Here is a 24146-nt window from a genome sequence, read left to right as displayed (position 1 = left end):
GCAAGGATTAAATAGGAACGACTCAAAAGTGAAGCTATGTAAGAAAAAAGACAGAGCTTTCTTGGAAACTGGAAGCCAAATGAGGGGAAAGCGCAGTGAGGGACAAAAATGTACAGGAAGTTCAGAGTCAGGTACTCGATGCAAATCCCAGCACTGTGGCCTTGGACTGTTTGCCCTTTCTAAGCCTCACTTGCCTCATTTTTCAATAGGCACAACAATCTCTACCTCAGTAGTGCTCCACTTTAAAATGAGATTATGTTTGGGGCGCCTGGGTGGCTCAGTTGGCTAAACATCCAGCTCAATTTCAGCACTCATCATGATCTCACAGTATGTGACTTCGAGCTCTGAGTCGGGGACCGCACTGTCAGAGCAGGGATTCTCTCTCCCTCTCTCTCTCTGCCCCTCCCCTGCTCGCTTGCTCCTACTCTCTCTCTCTCGCTCTCAAAATAAATAAATAGCTGTTTAAAAAAAATAAAATGAGATTAGGTCTGAAACTGTACAGTGCTGTGAAAATCCAAGGGAGTTTCCTCATCACCGTGGTCTCTATGGTTGCTCCTTTCTCTGACCCCAAACCCTTCCTCACCTTGATGACACAGCCAACAAAGCCACGCCCATTTTGCCCCCCACCCCCAGCTGCTCCCCCTGCAAGGCTAGTTCTTTGTGTCCCCTCCAGTCCCCCGGTTCAAGTCCTCCTTCCTCCCTCGAGTCTCTCTCAAGGCATCTTGAGATGCTGTCGCCAAATGATTCAAAGGCAGGTTGGTTGGGATTCACACTAATTTGAGCAAAAAGATAGTTAATTGAAGCGAACTGATCTTTACACCAGAAAATCACTCTCTGCACAACACTTCTAGAAGGGTGGAGTCACAGGCTTTGACAGGGAGAGAGCAAGAGAGAAATCTCTCAGGCAGGACCTTTACTGCCCTTCACCTGCACACAGCTTGTGAAATAGCATCTCAGGATGAGGAAGAATTTGGACCTTGTACCACAGTGGGGTGGCCTGTTTCATAAATAATGAGCTCCCGGTCAGAGGAAGGATGTAAATGCAGACTGAAAAGATTCAGTGACTCAACTTTCTGATCATTTGTTGTTATAGGAATCCTTTTTGGCTCGTGTTTAATACTTAAAACTTGCTTTGAGTTCGTGACACTGTGGCACAAAATTCAAAAGGCACAAAAGAGTTAACTGAAAACACCCCCCCCCTGCCCCCGAAATAGTTCTCTAAACAACCAACAGTCTCTTGAGGATCTTTCATAATTTCTTGTGTATCCTTCTAGAAATATGCCATGCAATACATATCATTATTCTTTTTTATACAAATGGTACCACAGTAAACATAGTTATGCATCTCGCTTTACTAAATAAATTTTGAAGATAGCCCTTTTCGTTTTTAAAGAACTATGAAATAATAATTTCTTTACCATTGGGCTGTTTGCAGTCTTTTCATCTTACGAGGATGCAACGTGTGTCTTTCAACATGGATTTCGTACACACACGCACATATAAATTTTTCACAGTATATAAGGCCATGTCACTATCTTTATTTTTTTATTTTTTTAACATTTATTTTTGAGACAGAGAGAGACAAAGCATGAACGGGGGAGGGTCAGAAAGAGGGAGACACAGAATCCGAAACAGGCTCCAGGCTCTGAGCTGTCAGCACAGAGCCCGACGCGGGGCTCGAACTCACGGACCGCGAGATCATGACCTGAGCCGAAGTCGGCCGCTTAACCGACTGAGCTACCCAGGCGCCCCCCCATGTCACTATTTTTAATCTGGCTTTTGTCCTCACAATTTGACTGAAATTGCTTTCTTTGAGGACTCAATAGCAAATTTATAAGCAAGCGTTCTCCTATTTAGTAGGCATCCAGGAGGTCTGGGTAAAATACGCATTACAGGGCCCCATGCCCAGAGTTTCCAATCGGTAGGTCCGAGGTGAGAGATCCAAGTACTTGCACATCTAACCCAAGTTGAGGTGGATGACACACATGGAAGGCCAGGCTTTGAGAAACCACGACCTACTGCACCGACTTCACTGGCCAGTTCTTCCTTCTTCCCCGGCTCCATCCCCTGCCTCTCTGCCTTCTTCTGTAGTCTCCTTCTTGACCACCCCTTTCTTGTCTGGTTCCTCCAACATGCCTCAGCGGGGTGAGTCTGAATCTCATCCGTTCCCATGACTTCTTTCCTCCCCTCTTTACAAACAACTCCTAACAGCTCTCCTGCCCCAAATTCCCTGCTCTTCTTGTGCTCTCCACGCCACACCTTCGAGCATCCTGTGCTTCCACCTGACGTGCTCCTCTTTCCAACTTCCATGTGCTTACATTACAACTGACCCTTACGACACAGCCCGTATGGCAAATCCTCCCCATGTCTTCCCTGATCCCACAGAAAGGTGATCTCTCTTCATGCTACAGTATTTAGAAGTGAAGGATAAGTGTGTGTGTGTGTGTGTGTGTGTGAGAGAGAGAGAGAGAGAGAGAGAGAGAGAGAGAGAGAGAGAGACAGAGGGAGAGACAGAGAGAGAGAGAGAAAAGATAAAAGAAATCTGGCAAAGTATTAATAATGAGTCAATCCCAGTGAAGGGTAGGTGGCGATAATTGTATTATTCTTTCAACTCTTCATTTGTAATTTTTTTTTAAAAAAATTGCTAATGTTTATTCATCCCTGAGAGAGACAGACAGACAGAACATGAGCGGGGGAGGGGCAGAGGGAGAGGGAGACACAGAATCCGAAGCAGCCTCCAGGCTCTGAGCTGTCAGTACAGGGCCCGATGTGGGGCCTGAACTCACAAACTGTGAGATCATGACCCGAGCAGAAGTCAGATGTTTAACCGACCGAGCCACCCAGGTACCCCTCTAACTTCTTTAAGGAAAAAGTTGGGGGCAGTTTTAAATAAAAAAAGAATTTTCTCCCTTTCCAGACCTCTCCTGGCACTTTACCTCTATTTTCATAACAATCTTTGTCACTCTTCCATTCATATTACGTTTATTTACAGCTATGGCTTACTTCTCAGCCTGGCCAAAATGTTCTCCGAGAGCAGACACTTTGCCTGGCTTATCTGTCCGTGAATTTCCACTGCCTGGCCTAGTGCATGATATGCAAGAGGCAAGCTGCTTCGAAGCAGTGACCGCCCCTTTGCCAGAAATAATGTCGGATATGTTCCTGCTCGATCCTCCTCGATACAAAACGGCAGTGCTGAAAGAGCACGTGCTTTAGCTAGCCCAAGGTGGGAGTTCTGGCTCTGCTCCGCGTTAGCTGTGCAACGTTCATGAGGCTGGCTAACTTCTCTGGGCTTCAAAGTCTTCATTATTTAAATGAAAAGTGTTATCCACTTAAGCTATGAATATTGCATAATATACACAAAGCACCTGGCGGAGTGCCCAGTATGTAGTAATCGTTGAATAAATATTAACCTTGGTGCATGTGTGTGCATGAGAGCGCACGCGCGCGCACACATACACACGCACCGCCATCGGTCTATGAAATCCAAATCTGTAATTTAATTCTCGGCACACATACGGTAATTCATGCATGGAAATTACAGAGCCCTGAGCAGAATTCAGTCCAGAAACCATGGATACTCCACAACCTAACAAAAGATCAGGCCATTGATATCTTCAGTGAGATGCCTTCCACAGATTATTCCTTCTATATGTGAATTAACTCTAGCTTTAGAGCTTTTCCTACCAACCATTACCTTATAAAACTGGAACAAAGGCATGGCTTTGTTTAAGTTCAATACCAAAGACTCCAGCAAATGTTTACCTTTCCCTTCTCAAACTTCCTTCACCCACACCACGCCCCAGCAAACACATAAAAATGCCATTTGCCCTGCTTCGCAGTGTGTATCTGGACCTTTCACGACCCCACCCCGGAGCCTCCCCCAAGCCTTTCTTTACCTTTGAGACCATGAAAGATGCCTTATACCTTTGAGACCATGAAAGATGCCTTATAACGTTCTCTAACCTTCCACAAGATGACTTGTTTAAAACTGGGCCCTCCTTAGACGAAAAATTGGGATGTAACTTTTTCTTACTCGGCAATAGCTATCAAGCTCATCTCATCCCAGACTGTCTTATAAGCAGAAAGAGAGCTCCCCAGACTGCTGGCAGGAGGTTGGGGGTTGGGGTAATGAGCCAGGTCATGAGCCCATGGGGCATCAGGAGTATGGCCATCCTTAGCCAGTACTTTGGCTTCTTTTTTCATCCTGAAAATCGATATTTACATTATCTTGTCTTCTGCCTTGGGATCCAGCACTGGAGTGTGGCAGAGAGAGAACGCAGTCCATTTAGAAACATCCCATCAGAAGGTGAGATTTGTCAAGACTACAGAGACTATAATTTTCTAAGTGCTGTGAGGTGGCCCAATACAAACTGATGAACTATTTTAGACCAAAAAGAAGTATTGGAAAGGAAAGAGAAGGAATGAGAGATATAATAAATTTGGGACGATTTAATGGATGCACCATGATTTGGTGAATTTCAAGCCAGTCTTTCAATTAGCATAGCCTTATTTCCCACAAAAAGAGACTGGATAATTTGCAGTGTACAAGGCGGTGAGAACACTTACATTTTCGCCAACTTAGTATTTTTACGTAGGCCCTGATCAAAGCACTGGTGTTTCCACCAGCCTGTCTGTTAAGCTACTAACATTGAGATAATGAGGACAGAAAAGCTGTCTTTCCCATCCATTAGCAGCTGATGGAGCAAAAAGCTAAGCTTAGCTTACCGACCACTAGCTGTACCTAGAAAACACAGCACTGGGAAGAGAAAGGGTTAACCCGTGCATCAAGAAAAGGAAGCACCCTGGAGTACATGGGGACAGAGTAAGTCACCCTCCACGACAGCTCTCCTCACATCTCACAACGTGAAGGAATTCATGACACAGGCCACATCAAGTGTCCTTAGTCCAAGGCAGCTATAGGGCCATGCTGGGACATTAAACAAACGCCATTTTCTTTCATTTTTTTATCTTGAGAGCGAGAGAGAGAGTGCACATGTGCGACTGGGGGAGAAGCAGAGGGAGACAGTGAGAGAATCCTCGGCAGGCTCTACACGCAGCACGGAGCCCAATGCAGGGCTCGATCCCACAACCCTGGGATCATGACCTGAGCCGAAACCAAGAGTGAGACGCTCAACCAATTGAACCACCCAGGCGCCCCTCCATTTTCTATTTTAAGAATGGGTTTACAAATATAGGACACTTTTTATTCCCCACTTTCATTTTGATTTTCCAGGCCAGCCAGCTGACTCTTATCAGCACAACCATGTTTCTATCCCTCAAACCGGGTCTCAGTTCTCATGTAATATCTCCTTGGGATCAGAGCAAAATCAGATATAAATGCAATAAATAAAAGGTACAAACATTAAGGAAAATAGGGCTCAGAAGAAATATCAACATGTACCCCCTCACCCTGAATTTCCTTACAATTTAAAAAATTACATGGAAATCTCTTCCACAAATCCAACTCATTGAAAGCATCCAAAGGGACCACAAAGTTAGAGGAACATATCTCTAAAATGAATATTGCTTATGTGTAAATATTTACTTTGTATTTACTAGATCGGTAAGTGTGGGCTTTCGTTTACTGGATTATTCTCAAGTTGCAAACATAAAGCTAAAAACCGTTGTGTGCCTCCTGTAAACTTTATTTTCTCTAATGATAATCATCACTCTTGCCTTGAATTTTTTTTCATGTTGTGCTTCCCGCATGGCATTGCAAAAAAGAGAAAAGAATAGTCTGCACGGTTCATAACAGCATTATACCACCGTTCACAACAGAAACAAAAGCGTAAAAGAAAAGTGTACAAAAATAACGCACATGAATATGAAAATGAAATTCGGGATACCAAGGAAAGCAGCTGGAGAGAAGTGAGGAGTATAGATGTATATCACTGTGGTGAAGAAAACACTGGGATGTCTCAGAGTTACATTACAAAGCATGCACCGATCTTTAATTAATACAAAGTTAGTGATCGTGCAAATGAGATCACTAATGTAAGGCTAATACACACACGCACTCAGCTGAACAGTCCTCATTCCCATATTCATTCTAATCAATAATATGTAGAATATCAATAGAAAATGTACCAGGGCAACCAAAGACGTGGACAGAGAGAGACTGTGTTGGAGCAGCGAACCCATCTTGCTGGTGGGCAGTAAGGAGACAGAGTGACAAAATCATGGTGGCTTGATTGAACTGCTTTACTCAAGGAGATGGGGCCAACCATTTGTTTTCTTTTTCTCTGGAGCTGTACTCCATAAATTGCTTTGAGAAGAAAAATCACAGTATGCTTGGGTCTAAAAAAAAAAAAAAAAATGCAGATTTCCCTCTCATGGGATGTTTAACAGCGTGGACTCTGGAGGATATATGTTTAAAGTCCACCTTGTCTACTTGCCTAATCTTGCAGTGCCTGCTACGTAGGAGTCGATATTTAGTGGAATCAGAATCTGAGATACACAAGAAAATGATCTATAACGTCTCACCACCCTTCTGTTCCCTGCCCCACCCTGACCAGGTCTCAGCCCTGCCCACCCCCAATTTCAGCACAAAAGTTTTAACAGGGATAAAAACATACGGCTTATCTGTGTCCTTGACCCTTTCTAAAATTGCAACAACTTCCTTTCGGAAAGTTCCTCCCTGAACCCCCAAATGCAGGAAGAACGTTCACTGCTGATACGGCAGAGTAGAAGCTGGACTAGCGACCCCCCAGAGCCCCTTCCTGCAACTCAGCACAGAGAAGGGGAGGGACGGGGGGGTGGTCCCTGCTTCTGCACACAGGTACAGGTGACAGGCAGCCAAGAGTAACCCAGGAGTGACAGAATTTCCTATTATTGAATTATAATAAATTCTTTTAAAAATCAGGGATGGGAGACAGAGTAGTAGTGGGTTTATCTAACTGCTTGGTTATTTAGCAGTGCTGGTAGTTAAGGGAGGAGGAACATTTTTACTGGATCAAGATCATTCCAAAAGGCTTGGATGCAGAGGGATTAAAAAAGGCTTCATGGAAAGAAGCCTCCTTCGTCTTAGCTTATACACCACAGAAAGAATGAAGCATAGAAATGGGGGAGACAGTGCTATGGTGTTCCGGTAGAAAATACACAGAAAGGCAACTTGTTCCTCAGAGCACCAAGTAGCATCTTAATGCTCACGTAATTCTCTGTGGTCACATGAGAGGCGTTTGTAGCACATCGCGGTTTCTTGAAATCACCGTGAACAGAGAAAACGGCACCGGACAAAAACAAGGGGCCCGGTTTCAAGAATCTCTTTAGAAATCTGGGAGAAAGGGGAGTCTGTAATTAGGGTTTGCTGCCCTTCGGCTCTGGGGGTGATGTCATCGCCTGAAGAAAGGCAGTGCTCGGTGCCAGGAATCTGAGCTCACCGCTCTTCGAGAATTCAATAGGGTCTTGCCTGGGAATTCCTCATCTTGGGGATTAGCGAGCAACAGATCTACTTTGTAGGTACCAGCGTTTGGCTAAGGGAAAAAAAGAAAAAGTGAAAGGACCTTGGAAACGGGAGTCACGTGAAAGAATGGAGCACTGTGACCTTCCCAACAGAATCGCATGGACTGGACCTTAATTCTCTGTCACCTCTTCCTGCCATTTGCCAGCTGAGGAAACCGCAGCTCGGGAGGAGCAATTCACAAAGCCAGCCGTTCCGGGGCCGGGACGAGTGTCTGACTGCCCGAACTCCGGTGCTGGCACCCTGTGCTCAGACCCCCATCAATCTCCGGTCTGTGACAGCGTGGACACTCAGGACCTCACCCACCCAGATATCACCGAGTCATTCCCAGGGACCCAGGGACACCAGTTCGTGTTACATGAGCTTCCCGACCGCACAGACCCTGAGGGGGAAAAGGACGTCCCGTTGCAGACTGTTTCTGCTGCCTGTGTCACTGCGCAGAGGGACGCTGTGGCACAACCAGCAAAACCGGTTCTGGGTAGAAGAACTCTGACAGTTCTGCCAGAACCGTGCTGCAACTGAGACCGAAAATCTGCAGCTAATCCCCGGGCCTCATTCTAACTAATAGTTTTAACACCTTCCCTGGCCCAACTTTTTCCTATCGTTTGATTAAATGATTAGAGTTTCACATCCTTGCCATTCTTCTATTTGTGCCAAAGGAGAACTAGAAATGCAAGGTAGGACAGCAACAAAAGAAAAGAGTAGGAACTGTGCTTTCGAAAAACGCATAAACTTTTATCATCGAGTCTTGATTATGCATATGTGCTAAGACTACCAAATACCAGGCCGTTATTTTTTTTTTTAATGAACGCCCCGAACCTTAAACGTCCAAATAAAAGCTCTTCTTTAACATAGTTATCGTAGGAAGACATATGGTTTTCTCAAATGATGCTGCTGTGACTCAAAGTGTGTTTGTAATGTCTCTTCTGACATTGCTGTCTTTAAAGCTGGTCTTTCACAAAGGAAATCTCATTTTTAACCATGAAGTGGTATTATCAAACGTGTCGATACGTATTCAGACTTGGACCCAGGCGATTTCTGATGTTTTTCTTTTATTTTTTAAAATTTTTTTAATGTTTATTTATTTTGGGGGAGGGGAGGGGCAGAGAGAGAGGGAGACACAGAACCCGAAGCAGGCTCCAGGCTCCGAGCTGTCGGCACAGAGCCTGACGCGGGGTTCAAACTCACGAACCGTGAGATCATGACCTGAGCTGAAGTAGGGACAGTTAACAGACTGAGCCCCCCCCACCACCACCAGGCGCCCCGATTTCTGATATTTTTCTTTAAACATATTCAAAGATCAAGATTTACCACCACTGTGGGCATTCAAAAGGTCACAGCAACTCTCTTGAACAGAGCTAACACAAGGCGACCTCTGGCCGGCTGCCAAAGCCTGGCCAAGGCACCCGGGAATGCTGGCAACCTCCACTGTGTCACTACCTTCCCCAACACTGAAAGCCAGTGAAGATGTAAACTGCATATTCAGTAGTTTGAGAGGGTGTGGTTGAGGCATTAAGAACTCACATGTCCCCAACGACCAGGCAGGGAAAGTTCCCAAATGGAAAAGGCTAGAGAAAAGGATGTTACTAAAAAGAAGAGCCAGTATCTCCTAAGAGCCACTCGTGGCCTTGCAAATGCTTAGACTCATGGGTGCCAGAATCTTTAATTATCCAAAAGAATCCAGAAGTCTAGATTAAAAAAAAATAATAATTATAATCTCCTGGTTATGAAATGTGGGCAAATTTTTTTTTTTAATTTGAAATAGGAGTACATAAATGCATGCGGTACAACACAACATATAATTCTGTGGCCCACATAAAGGCTGGAGGTCATAATTTTGTGTCCTCCGGCCACATAAACCAAAATAATGTAGGACACTGAATGGGGCCCCGGCCTCATAACCTACAAAAAATTTCTCTGTGGATGTTACAAATAGGAATCTGTAGGCAAGGTCGATGGCTCCTGAGAAGTCCACATCATGAAAAACACAAACAATTCTGCTGTGGGAAGGATGTTTTTACTTCTTGCTTTATGGAAACCATTTTCTCAACAGTCATACAACTTTGCTTTTTGTTTTTTGTTTTGCAATCTGCTTATTATAAAATCAGTAATATTTTAAAGAATGAAGTGAATTTAACTTTTACGGTTTTTCTTTGAAAATTCTGCCAGTAATTTGGGGGAAATTATTATTTTTTTTTATTACTTATTTGATCAACCTGCATACAACGGCAACAACCAAGTTATAGTCACTAAAATATATATACTAAACAAACATTTTGCCACAGTAAGCAATATGAAATATCCTCCACTGCCCTTTGTCAAGGTCTATGTGAGCTTAAACTTGTCAGCCCGTAACAACACACATGCACAACCACACACGTTTCAAGAAGAAAAGTGAGCTCCTACCTATGGGAAATGAGTGATATCATCTGCACTAGGCTAAAAGAAAGGTCAGTTCAACCCCAAATTACCTACCTTGCTAGTTCACTGCAGAGCCTCCATCATTTAAGCCATTGCCTCTGATTAGGCATGTTCTTCAAAAGGTCCCTACTGACACATTCACCCACTAGCACTCATTATCACAGACCGCCTGATAATGAAAACTGGGGCTATGATCACAGTTCACATTTATAGCTTGCTTTACACTGACAAGGCACTTTCTTTCTTTTTTTTTTTAATGTTTATTTATTTCGAGAGAGAGAGAGAGAGACTGTGTGTGTGTGTGTGTGTGTGTGTGTGCACGCGCGTGAGTGAGTGGGAGAAGGGCAGAGAGAGAGGGAGAGAGAGAATCCCAAGCAGGCTCTGCGATGTCAGCGCAGACCCCAGAGCAGGGCTCAATCTCACGAAACTTAAGATCATGACCGGAGCCGCAATCAAGAATCTCGAGAGTCGGACACTTAACGGACTGAGCCACCCAGGCGCCCCTGACAAGACACTGTCACTGATAGGATCCCACTGTCTTCCTGATCCCTGTGCTCCCTATATAGTTGGCCTGCCTCTCACCCCTCCCACTGTTGTGGGGTTATTGGTTTCCCTGTCGCCTCTCCCTGAGCCCTGGATCTTCCCACGTCATAATCCCAGCACAATGTGTGGTACAGCAGAGACCACTGGAAAAGTGCTGTTGTTTGTATGTGGGAGGGAACTGAGGCCCAGGGAGGTCAGATGACTCTCTGAGGACTTCAACCCCCACTCCATGGTGCCATTGCTCAGATGGCCTTTTCATTATCTACCCCAGCAATGTAGCTGCTAAGGGAATGGAGTTATGAACGGGAAGCACAAGATTTGAGCAAGGAACTTTAAATGGAGGCGGAATGAACCGTAGAAGACAAACTTTCCCTACAGTTCTGTGTGGGACCTGACCTCCCATCCGTTTGTTGCAAGGCCTACTTCCTCCCCTTGGATGCACTGAGCCACCGGAACATTCTCCAGGCTGTTCTGGCACTCCGTTGCCGCTCACCCATTTGGGTCACCTTTCTTGGGCCTAAAGCCAATTTCATTTACATCGCTTCATACCTGAGTGAAATGAGACACTGAGCAATTCATCTTGTACATAACTCATGCCCACAAACTCCCATCCAGCTTCCTTTCTCACCCAGCCTTCCCCCTGCTCGAAGACAATAAAGCATTGAAGGGAACTGTTTACATTGATCTTTTCATTAGTTTGAAGACAGTCTTCTAACACCCTCCTAGATGGTACATAACTGAGGCAGAAAACAAGCTTAGGTTTCATCTGGAACCTTCTCTTAAGTGCAAAATAAGGATCAAGGATCAGAAGCTAAACAACACAGAAAGATGAGTGAGCATAAGCAGAGTCTGTAGTTTCCATAAAATCGAAGAGACTCATGTCTGGCAGACAGACCTGAGTAGCCATGCGTCTTACTTTTTTTTACCCAAATCAGTGCAGTATGGACATCTACCCTCAGGGCACAACTCGCCGGAGATTTTACCATTGCCTTTCCTAACCATGCTGGGACCAGGAAAAAAGACCAAAAGTTGAAGCAGTCAGGATTAAAGACAGGATTCAATGTAACGGTGCCAGCTCTACCACAGGGAATGAAGGTCAGAGACCCCCAGTCGTGCTTTCTGTACCCTTCCCTCAAGCAGGCTCTGTCTGGAAGGAGTCATGGGGCCAGAAGGCCTGCCCAGTCACTTACCGATGGACACACTAGCTCTGAACACTTTCCTGCCTCTGTAGAAGGCAGCGGTCAGGGCTGTTTAGGGGAATCTGCAGTGTAGGTGAACGAGGTTTTCTGGACGAGCCTTGCCAGCATCACGTGCTAAAATAAAGCACAGGGAGCTGGCGGACTGGGGAGGGGCATGCAGCTTGGCCCATCCCACGAGAGGCCACAGAGAAACGCACACACTCCCTTTTCTCCTTTATCCTCCAAAAGGCAATTTAACTGCACGTACCTGAATGTGTGTAACTTCTAGAGAAAGATAACAAGCTCATTTCCCTTTTTTTTTTTTTTTTTTTTAAACCCCTGGCTTCAGTTAACAAATCTTTCCCTACTTATAGAGGCTGTTGTGAAAGAATCATCCGCAGGGAACGGTGACGTTATTTAAAAGGCACGAGAAATGAATCAATGCTACTTTTTCACTCACCTTTGCCTCTTCATTCACGTCCCAGGTGAAGGAAACAGCGTTATATGCAATCTCCTCGATGTTTCCAATCGTATTAAAGCTCTCCTTGTAATCAGCTGTCACGTTAAAAAAGAAAAAGGTTTTAAGAGAGTAAGAGTTACTTGATGACATGTACTTAAATGTCATTTTCCAATGAGGAGATTTAAACTTTGCCTACTCTTCCGGCTACCCCTTAGCAACAGAGTTAAGGATTTGTGCTCGCACATTTTCTTTTACTGATATTTTCTCTATGAGAATGTTCTGCTATTGGGAGAGCAAATCTAGGTGAAGCGATGTTCCTAAGAGATTTGCTTATTGGTTTCATTTTTTACGAGGTTTACAGAATTATTAGTGTTTTTCCCTCCTGAATCCCTGGACACCTATCCACTCCCTCACCTCCTCACATTCCTGTAGCTTAGTTGTGCTGGAAGGTGCCAGAGTCATCTGGTAGAACGCTCTGGTAGGGACGCTCTGGTAGAACAATATGCTGGTTATCAGCCAGGCAGTGTTGCGGGAACCCAGGGAAGAGATTCCAGGAGAGTGCAAGGAAACTTTTCTTTTTTTTTTTTTTGCTTCCTTTTGGATTTAGATGCAGAGAATTGAGTTAATCATTTTCACCTCCCTATTACCACTTGTCCATTTAAGGCCTTCTCTTCATTTATTTCTTTGTTTATGTATTCATTTTTCTTCCCTATCCTCTCCCACAAACGCAACAGCTATCGACATGTTTGCTACGTGTGCTTAGAAAATACGTTGGGTTGATTTGCCTGTGTGCATAGCTGTTATTTCCGGAACTTGCGCTGTGCTATGGCTAGACTTGCCAGATCTAGCAGTTATTTGGGATATACTTATCCTGAAGAAGTATCTGTTGTTTGCCAGTAATTCAAACTTAACTGGGCACCCTATATTTTATCTGGCAGCCTTAGCTAGGAACCTCTTCGGGTCTCTAATCACATTGCTGGTGGCATGCCTATGTCTAACAGCAGCCGTAGAGAATTCTGTGGTAACCATCAGCCACTGTTTACTTATCCGCTCCCCCCAGATATGGACCCTTGAGTGGTCTCCAGCTTTCTGGTACACAGACTACATTGCAACTGATCCCTACTACCCACGCTCTCCACTGTCACCGTCGTACTTGGCATTAAGGCCTGGACATGATGTTCCTGCTTTTTTGTTTAATTTTTTATGTTTATTTATTTTTGAGAGAGTGAAAGAGAAAGAGAGAGACAGAGAGGGAGGGAGGGGCAGGGAAAGAGGAAAACAGAATCCCAGGCAGGCCCCACGCTGTCAGCGCAGAGCCTGAAGTTTGATGCGGGGCTGGAACCCACGACCTGTGAGATCGGGACCCAAGCCGAAATCAACAGTCGGACTTTGAACCACCTGATTCACCCAGGTGCCCCAATATTCCTAGTTTTAATCCTCACTATGTCTTGAGTGTTTTAGCTTATGCTTACCATCTGGATTTCCCCCTACTTTTGGCCTACTTTGATTCTGTACTAAATAAACATCGGCCGTGTCCTGCCTGGATGGCAACAAGGTCCACGGCCCATCTGCTTTCCTTCGAGGTCTGGATCATTCACAGGGTGGTCACCTAATCACAAATGTTCTTTCTCTCAAAGGTCTCATCATGACTCTTCTGAAATGAAAGTCAGAGCACGTGCTTTTTCTAATTTTTCTCAGGGCTAAAATTTACACCATGATCTATCATGTCCTTCATAATCGGGACTGGACACCTCTCTGTGCCCTCATACTCCAGCCCCACAATGGGGGCCAGGAGAAGAGGTCTTTTTGTTTATAAAATCTTTCTAGTGGCACCTGGGCGGCTCAAACGTCCGACTTCGGCTCAAGTCATGATCTCGCGGCTTGTGGGTTCGAGCCCCGCATCAGGCTCTGTGCTGACAGCTCAGAGCCTGGAGCCTGCTTTGGACTCTGTGTCTCCCCCTCTCTCTGTCCCTTCCCTGCTCATGCTCGGTCTCTCTCTCTCTCTAAGGGGAGACACAGAGTCCAAAGCAGGCTCCAGGCTCTGAGCTGTCAGCACAGAGCCTGACGCGAGGCTTGAACACACAAACCGCGAGATCATGACCTGAGCCGAAGTCGGACGTTTAACTGACTGAGCCACCCAGGCGCCACTAGAAAAAATTTTTTAAATAAATAAATAAAATCTTTATGAATATTTTTCTTGCTGCACTAGGACAGGAGCTGGGTGTTATGACGAATTCCCAGGATGTGTCAAGTGTTTGTTGCCTACAAAATCGGACATCTCTTCAAGCTGTGTCCTTCTGGGTTGCTGTGTCACTCCGGGGCTGGTGGCTTCTCGAGGCTTTAACAAGCTGTGCTCATGCTGTGACATTTTGAAGTCTGCTTTCCTAAAGTTCACCTATCCAGTCATTTTTATCCATTTCCTCCTCACTTATTGTAAAGTCCAAGTTCATGTGATCCTTTATCAAGATTTTCACCACTTTCTTATAGTAATGCAACCCATCGTGCTTGTATGAATCAGGCGGAGAGAAGCAGTAGGTCCTATTTGCTTTTTCTATCCGTGACATAAATAATAATAAAACCAAGTCCGTAATAATAAGTCCATATTAATCCATAATAAAATCAAGTCAGTTTGATTTGGTTTTCTCTTTATTACCAGGACCTGTATTGAGGGTTAATCACAGGAAAACCTACTTTTTTTTTTTTTCCAACGTTTATTTATTTTTGGGACAAGGAAAGACAGAGCATGAACGGGGGAGGGGCAGAAAGAGGGAGACACAGAATCGGAAACAGGCTCCAGGCTCTGAGCCATCAGCCCAGAGCCCGACGCGGGGCTCGAACTCACGGACCGTGAGATCGTGACCTGGCTGAAGTCGGACGCTTAACCGACTGCACCACCCAGGCGCCCCGAAAAACCTACTTTTTAACATGCCCTCCAAAATGGCCCTCCAGACCCATTCTCTAGAATGTGTTGTGCCAATCTAGGTTCCACCAGAATCCTATTTCCCCTTTTTCTCACCCAATTTCTAACTTTTTTTTTTTTTTTGCCAATCCAATGGGTACAAAGTGGTATCCTACTGATGTAACATTTGCATTTCTTCTTCCACTTGTGAGTTCAAGCATCTCTTCACATCCGGGATAGCTAAACAGGTGTTTGCTTATATAAACTGCCTGTTCATGGCCTTTGTCCATGTTTCTGTTGGTTCCCCCAGGAAAACTTTAAAGCAAAACTATGTATCTTTGCATTTTTATTATTATTATTATTATTATTATTATTATTATTAGAGAGAGACCATGTGTGCATGAGTGGGGGAGGGGCAGAAGGAAAGGAAGAAAGGATCTCAAGCAGGGTCCACACCCAGTTTGGAGCCTGACTCAGGGCTTGATCTCATGACTAAGAGACCACGATCTGAGCTGAAATCAAGAGCAAGAGGCTTAACCGACTGAGCCACCCAGGGGTCCCTATCTTTACGTTTTAAAAAAAGCATATACACTTTAATACAAAAGCATTCATCATAAAGACCACAATCTACTCCACAAACAACCACAAAAAACACATCTGTGTAAATATTTCCTGTTTCCTCCCTCAGTCTGTCTCCCTTTCTCCACAATATGTAAATATTTTTATACAGTATTGTGACAATTATTTTTACTTTGCTTTTTTTCCCCCTTAATACTTCTTCAGCATCTTTCCATGTCAATAAATAAACTTGTGGAAAATGCAATTCAGTGTAATCGCAAAATACTATTATACTGAATTTTAAAAATAACTTTGCCAAAACTTTATTTTGCTCTTGTTGGTCATTTAAATGATGTCCAATACTTTGCTACCATAAATAGTACTTCATTTAACTATCTTTATGGCTAAATATTCACATATACTTCATTATTTCAATAAGATATAGTCTCAGAAGTGAAATTAACAAGTCCAAGGCAAATATACCTTTTTATAATTTTTTTTAAGTTTATTTAGTTTTGAGAGACAGAGAGAGACAGAGCACAAGCAGGGGAAAGGCAGAGAGAGAGGGAGACACAGAATCTGAAGCAGGCTCCAGGCTCTGAGCTGTCAGCACAGAGCCCAACACGGGGCTCGAACTCACAGACTACGAGATCATGACCTGAGCTGAAGTCGGACGCTTAACCGACTGAGCCACCCAGGAGCCCTGATTAGCATTTTTAAACAGCTTTAGGTCAACTGTAATGTTTAAAAACCAAAAGTCATATTTAGAAATAAAGACAAACCAAAGCAGTTTGGTCAAACACTTTGACTAAGGATCTTAAATACGAATGCTATACAAATACAATGCTTTCGGCATCCCCTAATCGTGCATAGGGCCTCTGTCAGTTTGTATCATATTCACTTCATCACCAAATAAATATATTGAACAAATATGTACCATGTGTCCACCGTGTACCAGCCAGTGTCATCACACTGGGGAGACAGCAAGAAACAAGACTAGGTCCCTGATCATGTGGCTTTTATGGTCCAGAAGGGGAGAATATAAATAAGTAGACAAATAAATGAACAACACAATTACATTTAATATGCTTTTTTATGCCAATAACAAAACCCAAAAACACTGGTAAGGCTGCTTTTTACTGAGTGGTTACATTACTTTGTTTATTTCCTTCATACCATGTGCCAATATTTTATTTATCTGTTTACTTATTTATTACCAGCATTTCCCATTAGCTATTTGTTCTATGCAGGCAAGGAATTGATCTTAAACGCTGCTGTTTTTTCAATGCTTAACATCATACAGATAAGACGCACTCCATAAATGTGTTGCACAATGGGGTAAGTGAATGAATGTATCCACAAGCATTCTAAACCAAATATATAACTGAGACTGATCTCACACCTTCCTCTTTAACCTTATGCAATGTAAGAAACGTCTGTTTATCTTTAGTCTCTAAGCCGTTCCTACAGATGGTAAAATAGCTCTGCTATCATTTGTGACTAGGAAAGTTTTCTAAGACTAGGCAGCTTATGCACATTGATGTTGGCTTGTCCACATGTTTTTTTGGTCCAATGAATAAAACGCTAATAGCTATACCTCTCATTTCCGAAAACGGTGTTACTGTTGTTTGCCTAAGGGTTTATGGCTCATAGTATAGAAACTCAGCAAGCTGTTGGTAAGCCTTTCCTCAAGAAAGCTTCTTAAACCCAAATTTTGCAAATGTTGATAGTTGCAATTAGTAAAAGGCATTGTCAATGAGCTGGCATAAGAAGCTTAGTTTCTTGCCACAACAAACTTCCACAATGTTGGCAATTTGAAACAACAGAAATTTATTCGCTGGAGGCCAGACTACCCAAATCAAGGTGATGGCGGTGTTGGTTCCTTCTGGAGACTCTGAAGGTTGATAGGTTCCATGCTCTCTCCTAGCTTGTGGTGGTTGCTGGCAATCCTTAGTGTCCCTTGACTTATAGACATACCCCTCTAATCTCTGCCTCTGTCTTCACATGGTGTTCTCTTCTGTGTCTCTGTGTCTGTTTCCCTCTTCTCTTACCTTCTAAGGACTTGTCATTGGGTTTAGGGCACACCCTAATCCAGCATGGTCTCATCTTGAGAACCTTGACTTAATTACATCTGTAAAAACCTTGTTCCCAAGTAAGGTCCTATTTATAGATTCTGGGAGTTAGGACATGGACACAGCAGTTTTTGAAGGTCACCACTCAACCTCCTGCACCTGGAATTATTCCCTTCTATGACAAGAAGTCAGGTGACTTGAGTGTATGGCTTGTTCTTGCATGAGAGCCACCATAGCTGAAAAGTAATCAACCCACTCAAAAAAAAAAAAATTATAAAGCACTTAATTTTGAACATATTACATTTTGAGTGGATTTTTTTCTCTAAAAGAAGACAAGGCAAAATAAAAACTACATGTTTGGTACCTGGGTTGCAAATGTCTATAGAATACTAACATCTACTTAGTAAGAATGAGGATATAAATGGGAAAATGGATTAGATGCTTCCAAAAATCAGCATGTTGAAATAAAATTATAATTGGCTGAAACAGATTCCTAAAAAAATTTATGCAAATTTAATCTGAATTAAAAATTGTTTTAATGTTTATTTATTTTTGACAGAGAGAGAGAGGGAGAGAGACAGAGACAGAGAATGAGTGGGGGAGAGGCAGAGAGACGGAGACAGAATCTGAAGCAGGCTCCAGGCTCCGAGCTGTCAGCACAGAGCCCATCGCGGGGCTCGAACTCATGGACTGTGAGATCATGACCTGAGCCAAAGTTAGATGCTCAACCGACTAAGCCACCCAGGCACCACCCCACCCCCCTATTTTAAATCTGAAATTTAAAGGTAGTTCTTACTAATTTTTTTTTCAAATAGGCTTCACTCCAGCATGGAGCCCAACATGGGGCTTGAACTCATGACCCTAAGAACAAGACCTGAGCTAAGATCAAGAGTTGGGCGCTTAACTGAGGGAGCCACCCAGGTGCCCCTGAAGATTGTCCTTATTAATCTCAATAATTTATACACAAAAGAATAACCCTAAAGTACACAACTAATCTGAAGCATAGAAAAGAGTGAAACCATGAAAGAAATGGGACTCTATCTAATGAAATAAGAATGAAGTTGATCTCATTGTTAATGTCATGTTGCTAGTGATAGTCAAACTTTCCAGGGTCCTCTCTAAGGCTATGTATGTCCTTAGAATGTCAGAGTGAAGTGTATGGGAATGCACAGCCATATACATTCTTTAGGGCCTGTAGGAGGCTCCCCCAAAGATGTAGAGTGAAGATTTCTGGTTTCCCAAAGCTTAAAGGCCTGTGTTGGTGTCCTATAACAGTGCTTCTCAAACGTTGGGGTGCATCAGAATTGCCTGGAGCGCTTTGGTAAAATGTAGTTGTCTAGGCCCACTGCCAGAGATTATGATTCAGTGGGTCTGGGATGTGACAAAGAATGTGCCTTTCTAATCAGCTCCCACTAGACGGGGCTGATGCTGCTGGTCTGGGGTCTACACTTTGGGTAGTACTGCTCTACTGCTCTACTGTACTGAAATGACTACTCCTTTGGGTGCACCTGATTCAGTCCACATGCAGTCTTAGAAAAAGCGACATCTGTCAGTGAGGTCCTATACCAATTATCAGTGTGATCCATGTGACAACGATTTCCCCTCAAGTGGATGAAAACCATGCATATAGGAGAACCAAGCAATTACCTAAATGGTGAGACCTGAACAGCACCCGTTCCGAGATGTCTGCTTGCTCTCATGCCTGCAATCCCATCCTGAAACATCCATTCCTTTGGGTAAGGATATTGTCATCTCATGACATTAAAATGCAAATACTCTTGGGATAATAACAACTGTCATAAGCCAAGAGCTTACTGAGTGCCAAGCATGTGCCAAGTCTTTTACCAACACGAGCTCATCTAATCCTCACAACTGCTCTGTGAGGTAGATCTTAGCAGCCTCCTCCTACAGAGAAGTGGCTCGTAGAAGATCACATGGCTAGTAACAGGCCAACCTGTGATTTGAATCTGGGTCTGGCCGTTGCCGAAGGCCAAACTATTAATCACTGCCTACATTTATCTTGCAAAATTAAACAGTAAGTTGTCACCAGATACGAATACCTTGTAGAGAAAAATCACAGCCCATCATACATGGCAACTAGCTAGTGGAGAAGCACTTGGGTCAGCTCCATGAGGCCCCATGAAGATGGAAAGAAAAGTTCAAAAGTTAGCCCTTCTGAGAAAACAAGAGGTTTGAGGAAGAACGATGGCCAACTACAGTGTTTTGGCGAAGGACTTCTGAGCATGGGCAGATGAGCCGTGCTTTTCATATATAATTCTGGCAAGTTACATTCTGCAGAGAAATGATGGGATTCATTTCTATTTTAATTGTTGTGGAAAGCATGAGGTGAGTCCTTTTTGCCGTCTTATTCTTTTACTTTTTGCATATAATCGGTGGTCTGTTGATCAGTTTTTAGATGCAGACTTTGTAGGCTGAGTTTTCCTCAAACTGTATGTGTAAGCGTGATTCTGGAATGCCGTCAAAGGAACTGTTAATTCCCTCACCTTAATTAAGCTTCACGTGCTTGGTAAATTATAACCATCTTTTTAAATTATTTTTTGTATATATTGTGGAGATTAAAAGGAATGGTATAATTAATGTAAAAATTGTTTCTCTTCTGAAAGGTGTGGTTTCTGTCTGGACTAGTGAAATAATGAGCCCTGGAATGCTGAAAATGGCACACTGCCAATTCAGCGTGAATCCCCTGCAGCCTAAGAAGAGGTTGGTTGTGTTTTTTAACAACAACAACAAAAGCCAAAGACGTGGGGCACCTGGGTGGCTCAGTCAGTTGAGCATCTGACTCTTGATTTCAGCTGAGGTCATGATCTCACAGTTGGAGTTTGAGCCCTGCATCAACCTGAGCGTGGAGACTGTTTAAAATTCTCTCTCTCCCTCCCTCTACCACTTGTGCTCTCTCTCTCTTAAAAAAAAAAAAAAAAAGGGCAAAGACCATACAAGGAGTCAATTTATGGGGTGTTGTCCAAAGCATAGGAAGAAAGGACATTGGGGGTGGAGACACACAGACCCAAATTTAATTTCTGTCCTGCTCTCAACAAGCCCTGTGACTCTGAATAAATTACAGAACCTCTTTGAACGTGATTATCTCATCGACAAAAGGGAAACAATATCTAAAAACAGACCCTTCAGTGGGTGAGGGGAACAACACTGGCCCCTTCTTCCCCTATCAACCTGTGCTCAAACATTTGCTTCCCTCTGTCTGTAAAGACCACATAGAATCAGCTCAAATTCAGGAAACACTTGAGGGTCATTCTAGAAGTATTCACTCTGACTTAAAATAGGTAGAATAAAGAAACCCTAGTCCAAGTAGGTTTTGAGATTTTTTTGTTTTTCGAAATCAAAGAAGTAGCTTCTTAAAGCCTGGATGACTCCTAAGAAGGTGAATGAGTTCATTATATCCATTATCATGCTTTTCCCTAGTCGGAGGTTGGCTTTTCTTAAGTGTGTTGACACTTGAGCTGCTTTTTAACGGCTCTAAATGTATTTCCATCATTTGGTCCTGACCCCTGAGCAAATAATAGGATCAGCCACCAGTTTTGAGAGCCGAGTGTGTGCTAAATATACATATTTCCCAAACATTACCTCACACAATTGTAACCAGTAGCTTTTTAAATTATCCTTACTGTGTAGAAGAAGAAACAGGCAAAAAATGTTAACTACCTCCCCTCCCAGATAATCACTTAGCTTCTAAGTGGTCAAGTTGGGATTGGAACCTAAGAAATTCTGCCCACGTACATAGCCAGAGTCCTCTGATTTCTGTGACATACTACCTTTCAAATGAGTGCCTTTCCATATACAACCTAGAACAAGAATGGCTGAAATTATGAAGACATAATTTGTGACTTACTTACAGGATGTGACCAATATAGAGTGACTTTGATATGAAAGCTGGATACAAATATTTTTCCTATTTACTATTCATAGTTGAATATATTACCTTCACACACATCATTTAAGAGGGAATCTTGGGGCGCCTGGGTGGCGCAGTCGGTTAAGCGTCCGACTTCAGCCAGGTCACGATCTCACGGTCCGTGAGTTCGAGCCCCGCGTCGGGCTCTGGGCTGATGGCTCGGAGCCTGGAGCCTGTTTCCGATTCTGTGTCTCCCTCTCTCTCTGCCCCTCCCCCGTTCATGCTCTCTCTCTGTCTCAAAAATAAATAAATTTAAAAAAAAAAAAAAAAGAGGGAATCTTTCTTGGAATTCTCCCTTTTCTTGGAATTCTCTCCTAATATTTTATTTGTGTTTTATTTACCTTTCTGTTTCTAGCAAAGGAATTTATAAGCCAATGTTCTAGCTTTCAATTGTAGTGACAATAAACTTACAGATAAGAAAAGCATTTTACACTGTAACATATTACTGTGTTCCGTGTATGCTAGTGTTTTTTATTCTGATTTAATTTTTTTTTTGAAGAACGCTGGTCTTGGCTGTAAACTTGATTTCAAATACAGAATAAGTCATACCCTTTGTTCAGACCCAAAAACACATATGTGCATGTGGTACCTTATATGCACCATGGCTTCTAGCTCTGAATTTAAATAAACTTGGATGGGCTTAAAATTAAGCTCTTCTCATTAGTCTATGTTATTCAGTGAGATTTAGATTCAGTCTATTTTTTCATGAAACTATTTCGTCTCTTGAAAAATAGTGCCTGGTACATTCTGACAGTTTGATGAATGATGAAGACATGCATAGTGCTTTGGTAAGTAATTCATTCTTGTATACTGCATGAACTACTTACGTTCAACTTTAGCTTTCCATTCTTCATCTTATTACTTAGTTTACCAACACTCTTAGGGGTAGGTATGGGGACAAGAAGTTATAGGTATACAGGATTAGAAGGTACTGCCCACGGTGGCCAATCGGCTGTAATCATCTCAGACCTGCAAACGGGGCTCCCCCCGTCTTCAGCACAACAGCCCCCAACATTTTCCCACCCTTGATGATACTTCCAGACACTGTTAACTTCCCAGTTAAGTCAACTCTGATTTATAAAAGAGAACTGAACTCTTTGTCAGATGACGGTACGTTATCATCAGTAAGAGACTTGAGAATTGCCATTTCCATGTGAGGACAGTCCAGTCTTCTCTCAAAGACCCACTCTAGTGCCTAGCAGCCTTCAGTGTCAGCAATAAGCTTCAAATACGTACAATCGTACTTTTTTGAGTTGCAGACTGAAAAAATTCAAACAAAACAAATGACTTTTTGGTAACTGGTGGTGCAGGACACAGACACATTACAAGAACTATCAATCCTCACGTCAATTATCTTTCACTAAATTTGAACCACAAACCCAATTCCTGCAGCTGCTCAAGTTCCGCTAAGATTAACCACCATTAAAAAAAAAAATTAATTCCAGTGTAGTGAACATCCAATGTTATATTAGTTTCAAGTATACGACATAGTGATAGAACAATTCCATATACTATTCAGTGCTCAGCAAGATAAGTGTGCTCGTAATCTCCTTTACCTTTTTCATCCATCCCCCACCCACCTCCCGTCTGGGAACCATCTGTTTGTTCTCTATAATTAAGAATCTGGTTTTTTTTTTTTTCTTCTTTATAAAAAAAAAAAATGCGATTTTATTTGATCCAGTCTTTAACTGGCAAAGAAATGCTTTTTAAGTTGGTTCTGTCTCTCCCTTTATTTTTTTCCCCTTTAATGTGATGTGCAGTCTGGAAAAAAAACATCTCCCAAGTTCCTGCAGGGCCATTATTCTTTTTTTTTTATAATTTATTTTTTAATTTACATCCCAGTAAGTTAGCATATAGTGCAACAATAATTTCAGGCGTAGATTCCTTAATGCCCCTTACCCATTTAGCCCATCCCCCCTCCCACAAACCCTCCAGTAACCCTCCGTTTGTTCTCCATATTTAAGAGTCGTATGTTTTGTCTCCCTCCCTGTTTTTATATTATTTTTGCTTCCCTTCCCTTATGTTCATCTGTTTTGTATCTTAAAGTCTTCATATAAGTGAAGTCATATTTGTCTTTCTCTTACTAATTTCACTTAGCATAATACCCTTCAGTTCCATCCATGTAGTTGCAAATGGCACAATTTCATTCTTTTTGACTGCCGAGGAATACTCCATTGTATATATATACCACATCTTCTTTATCCATTCAACCATCGATGGACATTTGGGCTCTTGCCATACTTTGGCTATTGTCGATAGTGCTGCCATAAACATTGGGGTGCATGTGTCCCTTTGAAACAGCACACCTGTATCCCTTGGATAAATACCTAGTAGTGCAATTGCTGAGTCGTAGGGTAGTTCTATTTTTATTTTTTGAGGAACCTCCATACTGTGTTCCAGAGTGGCTGCACCAGCTTGCATTCCTACTAGCAGTGCAAAAGAGATCCTCTTTCTCCACATCCTCGCCAACATCTGATGTTGCCTGAGTTGTTAATGTTAGCTGTTCTGACAGGTGTGAGGTGGTATCTCATTGTGGTTTTGATTTGTATTTCCCTGATGATGAGTGATGTTGCGTATTTTTTCATGTGTCGGTTGGCCACCTGGATGTCTTCTTTGGAGAAGTGTCTA

At 42.9% G+C, this 24146-nt stretch overlaps 1 protein-coding gene across 6 annotated transcripts in view; it reads right to left on the bottom strand.

Moving 5' to 3' along the window:
• Window positions 1-24146, bottom strand: part of GRHL2 (grainyhead like transcription factor 2) — a 172806-nt gene that overhangs the window by 51406 nt on the left and 97254 nt on the right. For all 6 annotated transcript variants that reach the window (XM_047842321.1, XM_047842318.1, XM_047842316.1 and 3 more), the window contains exon 8: window positions 12062-12156. In XM_047842321.1, coding sequence (XP_047698277.1) covers window positions 12062-12156 — 95 coding nt within the window. The remainder of the gene's footprint in view (window positions 1-12061; window positions 12157-24146) is intronic.

The sequence above is a fragment of the Prionailurus viverrinus genome, chromosome F2 (genome assembly GCF_022837055.1).
Source record: "Prionailurus viverrinus isolate Anna chromosome F2, UM_Priviv_1.0, whole genome shotgun sequence".
NCBI lineage: Eukaryota > Metazoa > Chordata > Mammalia > Carnivora > Felidae > Prionailurus > Prionailurus viverrinus.
The sequence above is the reverse complement of the archived record's forward strand: the minus strand, read 5'-3'. Positions and strand labels throughout refer to the sequence as shown.